The sequence below is a fragment of the Trypanosoma grayi genome, assembly GCF_000691245.1.
Source record: "Trypanosoma grayi strain ANR4 Tgr_988_V1, whole genome shotgun sequence".
In the NCBI taxonomy this organism is placed as follows: Eukaryota; Euglenozoa; class Kinetoplastea; order Trypanosomatida; family Trypanosomatidae; genus Trypanosoma; species Trypanosoma grayi.
In genome coordinates, this window is record NW_008826607.1 from 1 (window position 1) to 6,129 (window position 6,129).

The 6,129-nt window shown below is 53.8% G+C and overlaps 7 protein-coding genes across 7 annotated transcripts; all 7 read left to right on the top strand.

The window, feature by feature from the left end:
- Positions 1–266: 266 nt before the first annotated feature.
- On the top strand, positions 267–1,214 carry DQ04_09881000 (hypothetical protein; the record flags this gene model as incomplete). Its single annotated transcript, XM_009316078.1, has 1 exon — positions 267–1,214. One exon carries the CDS (start codon positions 267–269, stop codon positions 1,212–1,214), a length of 948 nt encoding a protein of 315 aa, XP_009314353.1.
- Positions 1,215–1,306: 92 nt separating this feature from the next.
- Positions 1,307–1,705, top strand: DQ04_09881010 (BES15S03c; the record flags this gene model as incomplete). The annotated part of the gene is made up of 1 exon (XM_009316079.1): positions 1,307–1,705. One exon carries the CDS (start codon positions 1,307–1,309, stop codon positions 1,703–1,705), a length of 399 nt encoding a protein of 132 aa, XP_009314354.1.
- Positions 1,706–1,729: 24 nt separating this feature from the next.
- DQ04_09881020 (Tbingi protein) lies at positions 1,730–2,224 on the top strand (the record flags this gene model as incomplete). Its single annotated transcript, XM_009316080.1, has 1 exon — positions 1,730–2,224. The coding sequence occupies one exon, from the start codon at positions 1,730–1,732 to the stop codon at positions 2,222–2,224; it is 495 nt and encodes a 164-aa protein (XP_009314355.1).
- A 502-nt stretch (positions 2,225–2,726) lies between these two features.
- On the top strand, positions 2,727–3,038 carry DQ04_09881030 (hypothetical protein; the record flags this gene model as incomplete). Its single annotated transcript, XM_009316081.1, has 1 exon — positions 2,727–3,038. The coding sequence occupies one exon, from the start codon at positions 2,727–2,729 to the stop codon at positions 3,036–3,038; it is 312 nt and encodes a 103-aa protein (XP_009314356.1).
- A 2-nt stretch (positions 3,039–3,040) lies between these two features.
- On the top strand, positions 3,041–3,559 carry DQ04_09881040 (Tbingi protein; the record flags this gene model as incomplete). Its single annotated transcript, XM_009316082.1, has 1 exon — positions 3,041–3,559. The coding sequence occupies one exon, from the start codon at positions 3,041–3,043 to the stop codon at positions 3,557–3,559; it is 519 nt and encodes a 172-aa protein (XP_009314357.1).
- A 111-nt stretch (positions 3,560–3,670) lies between these two features.
- DQ04_09881050 (Tbingi protein) lies at positions 3,671–4,915 on the top strand (the record flags this gene model as incomplete). The annotated part of the gene is made up of 1 exon (XM_009316083.1): positions 3,671–4,915. One exon carries the CDS (start codon positions 3,671–3,673, stop codon positions 4,913–4,915), a length of 1,245 nt encoding a protein of 414 aa, XP_009314358.1.
- A 546-nt stretch (positions 4,916–5,461) lies between these two features.
- DQ04_09881060 (hypothetical protein) lies at positions 5,462–6,016 on the top strand (the record flags this gene model as incomplete). The annotated part of the gene is made up of 1 exon (XM_009316084.1): positions 5,462–6,016. One exon carries the CDS (start codon positions 5,462–5,464, stop codon positions 6,014–6,016), a length of 555 nt encoding a protein of 184 aa, XP_009314359.1.
- Positions 6,017–6,129: the final 113 nt, after the last annotated feature.

Here is a 6,129-nt window from a genome sequence, read left to right on the forward strand (position 1 = left end):
GGTTCCGCGGCCCCCCGGGATCGCCAAACGCCCCCCGCCCCGGGAAAAACAACCGGGCGGGAAAAAAAACGCCCCGCACGGCCGCCGCAGGCGCCACGCGAGCCCCCACCCCCTTTAGAAAGCCAGCGAAAGGAATTGCCAAGCCTGGCCCAATCTTGCCAACAGGAGGCCCAGGGATCCACCACCATTCTTTTATTCATACCTTGCCGTTGGAAAGTCGCAGGGGGCAAGTTTTCGAAACGAAAGGTAAGCCACAAGCGGGCACAATGTCACCCACCAACCCCCAGCAGCCCCTCATGGATGCAGAGTGGATGACGAGCCTCTCAGCTCTCAGGGCGTTCGTCGAACATTGCGGACGGACCCCTTTTTCTTTCGAGCACAGACCAAATTTTAGTACGCAGGTCAATTGCGTCGAAGGCGCACTCACACTCGAGGACGGGGAACTGACCATTTGTCTGGAGAATGGTGCGAAAGCCAGTTTTGTTTCTTTGCGGCACTCCATGGTGCCGTTTAACATGCCAAAGAATGAGGACTTTCTTAAGGCTTTTGACGATGCACGGGCGGCCTTCTGCACTGGGTGGATGGCGCTGGAGGACAGCAAGTCAATAATGCATCAGCAGTATGAAATGGCCAGGGCACAACTGGCTGAGGAAAACTTAAAGATCCAGCAGGACGCCTACGCTCAAACGGCGGGATCAAACAAACGCATTAATAAAATTCAGCATCAGATTAACACGTTGGAATCGCAGAAAACCCACTTGCGTGAGGAGAACAATCAGATGCAAGATCGGATTAATCAGATGCAGGCGTGGATTAACCAAAAAAAGAAACAGGGACTTCCAGCACAGCGGGCGGCAACAGAGGGTGAAAACGAATATTTTCCACAAGATTTGCACACTGTGACACATAACGCCAAGATGGGCGGGCAGGCAGAACGGCCATTTACGGCGTTGGGGGCTCAACCCCCGGTGGGGGTGCGAGAAATTCAAGAGCTAAGGAATAAGTTCGTGGAAAAGGGTTTCCGACCAGAAGAAAATATCCGGACCTTCGAGGGCGCCTTGGAGTATTTATTGGAGACCTCCCCCAGAACAGCAGCTGGTGGCTTATCGGGGTCTTTTTCCCTTACCCATGAAGCCTGGATTCGACCTTTGCCAGGCGTGGGACAACTTCGTGGAAAGGATTTATGCTATCCGCCACGAGGGCATTTCGGCTGAAGAGTCGCAACTGGGCAGACGGCTGTATTATCAGCTTCGGGTGGCCCAGGCGGCGAAGGAAAACCCCGGCGTGAATATCCAAACCCTTTGCGATGCCGGCCACCCCATCGCGGCACCAAGGCCCAGCGCCCCCCATTGCCGGGGGAAGCCAAGCGCCAGCAACGTTCGCCACTTGGAGAACTTTGCGACGCCAGGCTTGCGGCATCGCAGAGTGCCAGGACCCGCCGCGGCTCGCTGGGACACAGTATTGTCCTTGTCGGTCTTGGGGCGCGTGTCACCGCGCCGTCAGCAGTATCACCCACACCAAGTTACTGCTTAGTGGAAATGTGGAAGAGAATCCCGGCCCTACATTGAGGGGCATGCAATGGAACTCAGCTGGGCTAACACAGGTCAAATGCCTAGCCTTGGGTAAAAAGCTCTACGATGATAATATCACGTCCTGCTTACTGAGTGAGACAAAAATGTCCCCCCCTGAGGCTGCTAGTTTTTGACCCCCTGGGTACCAGCATCATAGGATGGCTCGCACCTGTCGTGGTGGAGGTGAATCAATCCTCATCCGGGATGAGATACAGGTAGAGACAGGACCGGCGCTTGTTGCAGGCATTGAGCTTGCACAGGTGACCATCCATCTGGATGCAGGTATGCAGCTGACGATTTCATCAGCATACCTCCCCCCTGTCGCCGCCAAAATCACTTTGGAGGACCTCGATAGACTCAACAACACAGACAGGCCCCAACTCATAGGTGCTGACGTCAATGCACACGCATTATCATGGGGCCACGAGATCCCGCCTGATAACAGAGGTGATGCCGTTGTGCAATGGTGCATTGACAATGAGTTCCTTGTTGCCAACACTGGAGACCGAACGCGGCACACTGATAGACATAGAGGCTCCACGCCAGATGTGTCCCTGGCAAAGGAATGCATGGTGGCAGATCTGGACAGCGCGACCCACCCCGGACAGCGACCACTACATCATCACTTATACTGTCCAGGTGGGGGAGGATGACACTCCGCTAGAAGTGCCGCGGATCTACAAGACCCTGCTTACNTCAAACGAGGCATGAATCGCATAGACACCATAGAGAAGCACATCGCATCTGGCATACGGCTGGCCACAAAGGCAGCAGTGCCGGAGGGCAATCGACGCCAGTCCCCGTTCTGGACCCCTGAGCGGGCAGGCTTAGTTAAGACAATTGCCAGGAGGCCAAGCGCTTAATCCAGTCAGCGGCTCAAGATTCGACGCAGGGAACTTCTTCGTGCAGCTGCCACTAGCCGGGGGCATACTCCATGCTCAAACCTTGAAGCCTCCAACGGCAACAGCTGGCAGATCATAAAGCGTGTATACGCCCCCTCAGCACGCCAGCCGTCAAGGCAGATGGGGTTGTGCTTTCCCACCACCAAAAGGCCAACCACCTTGCCCGCATGCACGCTGCAATTGCTCGAAGGCCCCGCGATCCTAACCCCCACCCTCAATCAAAACAAGGGATGCCGATTTTCAACCAATAACAATGGCTGAACTCGATCGTGCGCTCCGTCTTCTGCCGCCAGGATCCGCACCGGGACCCGACATGATACATGGAGAGGCACTACGGCACCTTGGGAAATGCGCGAAACACTCTGTCCTAACGCTCTTCAACAAGAGCCTGCGCACTGGCGTCATTCCAAAGAGCTGGAGACACGGGATTATAATCCCACTCCTCAAACCCGGCAAGAAAGCGACTGAACTGGCGTCATACAGGCCAGTCACGCTCACCAGTTGCCTCTGCAAGCTCATGGAACGTATTATAGCAGCACGCATTCGTGAGGTTATNAACCAATAACAATGGCTGAACTCGATCGCGCACTGCGTCTTCTGCCGCTGGGATATGCACCGGGACCCGACATGATACATGGTGAGGCACTGCGGCACCTTGGGAGAGGTGCGAAACACTCTGCCCTAACTCTCTTCAACAAGAGCCTGCGCACTGGCGTCGTTCCGCAGAGCTGGAGGCACAGGGTTATAATCCCACTCCTAAAACCCGGCAAGAAAGCAACTCAACTAGAGCCATACAGGCTAGTCACGCTCACAAGTTGCCTCTGCAAGCTCATGGAACGTATTATAGCAGCACGCATTCGTGAGGTTATAGAGCCAAAGCTTACGCCGCAGCAGTCCGGATTCCGACCATCCCACTCCACACTGGACCAATTATTGCACCTTCGAGTAACAATGCATCGACCGACTCCTAAGGACAGAACGGCCGCAGTGTTCGTCGATTACACCAAAGCCTTCGACACAGTCGATAATAATAAAATCATACTTCAAATGCGACGGCTTGGAATACCGCAACATATAGTGCGTTGATCTGCATGCTTTCCGCGAAATAGGACGGCAGTAGTTCGCGTAAACAAGGTGCACTCCCCTCCGGTGTCCTTCACGAGAGGTGTGCCACAAGGCACGGTTCTTGGGCCACTCATGTTTATTATTGTCATGAACTCTCTCAGCCTCCGGCTGGCTGAAGTCCCGCTACTGCAGCACGGCTTCTTCGCGGATGACCTCACCCTGATAGCCCGACACAGCGACCGAGAGATCATGACAACCACCCTACAACAGGGGCTAAACGTGGTGGCATCTTGGACGAAGCAATACTTCATGGAGGTTAACGCATCCAAGACGAAGTATGCATTCTTCGGGACCACAAGTGCAAACCCCTTTGCACTCCTTTACAACGGCGCACAGGTCACCATGGAACGGCTCCCGACACTGCTGGGCATCACATTCCAGAAATGCCGTGGAATGAGCTCACATGTAGCACGCCTACAGCAGCAGATCAACCAGCGACTCATGCAGCTAGCGGCCGTCTCATCCTGCAGCTGGGGACCGAAGAGAGACACACTGCGTGCCTTCTACTTGGCTCTAGTGCAGGCCAAAGCAATGTATGGTATAGAAGTATGGTACTGGGACGCATCATCCACCTCGCGAACAACGCTTAATGCCGGGCAGTACAAAGCCTGTAAAATAATCGCCGGCATTCCTAAAGGTAGCCGCACAGAAGATGCGTTGCTTGAGGCCAACTCGCAGCAGCTCAGTACGATGCTACTGGCACATAGCCTCAAATACATGTTTTTGTACAAAGCACAAGGAGGAGCCGTGCGCAATAGTGCTAAAGCAGTATACCCGACGGAACACCCCGTACGACAACTTTATACCACCATCATGGCACAATACCCAGAACTCCATATTGAAGCACGATTCCCACCCCTACCACTCTCCAAGCTGCAACGGGCATCTCGAGCCCTGTTCCATACATCGATCGAATGTGTCACTGATAATAGCCCGGACGGCGTCAAGCTTCAAGCATGTACCAGATGGATTGCTCAACGCTTCAGCCAGAAAGTTTCTGCTCCACCCGAGCGTCTGCACGACGAACTGGGGACAGTTGTCTCTGTCGAACTAGGAGTGAAATCCGGTAGAGCAGCCATGATTTACTTCAACGGGAAGGGCGTGGCCCAGGCGAAGGCTGACGAACGATCCATGGTGTGGAGTTGCCGTAGTAAATTTGTTGCGCCCTTTATAGGCATTCAGACATTGCTGGAAATCATTCCCCGTCGCAGCATTCGGCCTTGCAGAGCCTCCATCTTCACGGATCCCCTGTCACTTCTCATGGCACTCCAAACAGGTCCCCTGATAGTAACAGGCCCCATATTATCAATGAAATAGAATCTGCTATTGGAACTACAATACTGCAAGGCACGAATAGGCCTACAATTTATATTTGGCCACTGTGGCGTTGTGAAGAATGAGGCATGCGATAAGAAAGCCAAGACGGCCTCTGACCTACCACAGTGCGGGGGCACGCGTATACCGGATGCAGTTGTGTTGGCAAACGTCCCATACGCAGCCAGATTCCTAATCCATTCAATCACCGCTCCAGCATCACAAATCATTGGAACCCTGCACGCAATGACCCCAGCTTGACTCGGGATTAGGAAGCTACCCCAGCTCGTTTCCGCACTGGTGTAGCTCACCGCCACGGCTGGCTGCTGCGAGTATTGCAGCCCGCAACGCCAAGTACATGTACGCGGTGTAACCCAATAGAACCCCCTCCCCCAGACCCGAAGCCAAAACGCGCAACACCTGCGATGCAACAGACCCAAACCCGATTGCAAAGAAGCGCTGAGGATGATTCTCTTGTGATTTATTTGCGACGTCATATATAGCCTAAGGGGGAATGGTACAGCACCGTTCCTACTTCCACCACCCGCAATGTCCAAACGCAAACACCCACGGGAGGTTGAAGAAAGCGCTAAAGACTCGCCTTCCCAATTTGAACACTGTGGATTTGGAGCCCTAGCCAAGGTGGGACTACTCTCCCACATCTGTGCTAAGCATCGCTCCTCACAAAAGCCGCCAAGCGTAGTAGAACCATTACCCAAACTCTGTTGTACGATATGTCAGAAGGCCACCGGCAGTGTTGGAGGAATGGCGATCCTAATTAGATTCAAGGAACCTGATGGATTGAGTACTGTAACGCAAGAGCCAACCACAGACACACAAAGGTCCCTTGGGCGAGAGAGGGTGAAAGTCCCTGCCTTGCACGGTAAAGCCACAAGGCAGGAAAAACATGACGAAGCATTATCACATCTTCCAAAGCGCACGAGAAGAGAGGCATCCCTCTCGACAGAAGTGCTGATAAAATACAAGAAAAAGCGCGCCACTCCTCCTTACTGTTTTACTTTAAAAAGGACAAGTACGCCAACGTGGTCCCGGACGGGAGGAAGCTGTCGCCCGAATCCATTATCGCGCGTTGCTTTAATGTAAAGGATCAACGCACCGTACAACAAAACACAAAACAAAGGGACTTCCTTCCTCATCAACGCTGGGCGTTGACGAAGGTGCTCCACGATGGTAGCTGATGGGCCGGAGCCGTCGGC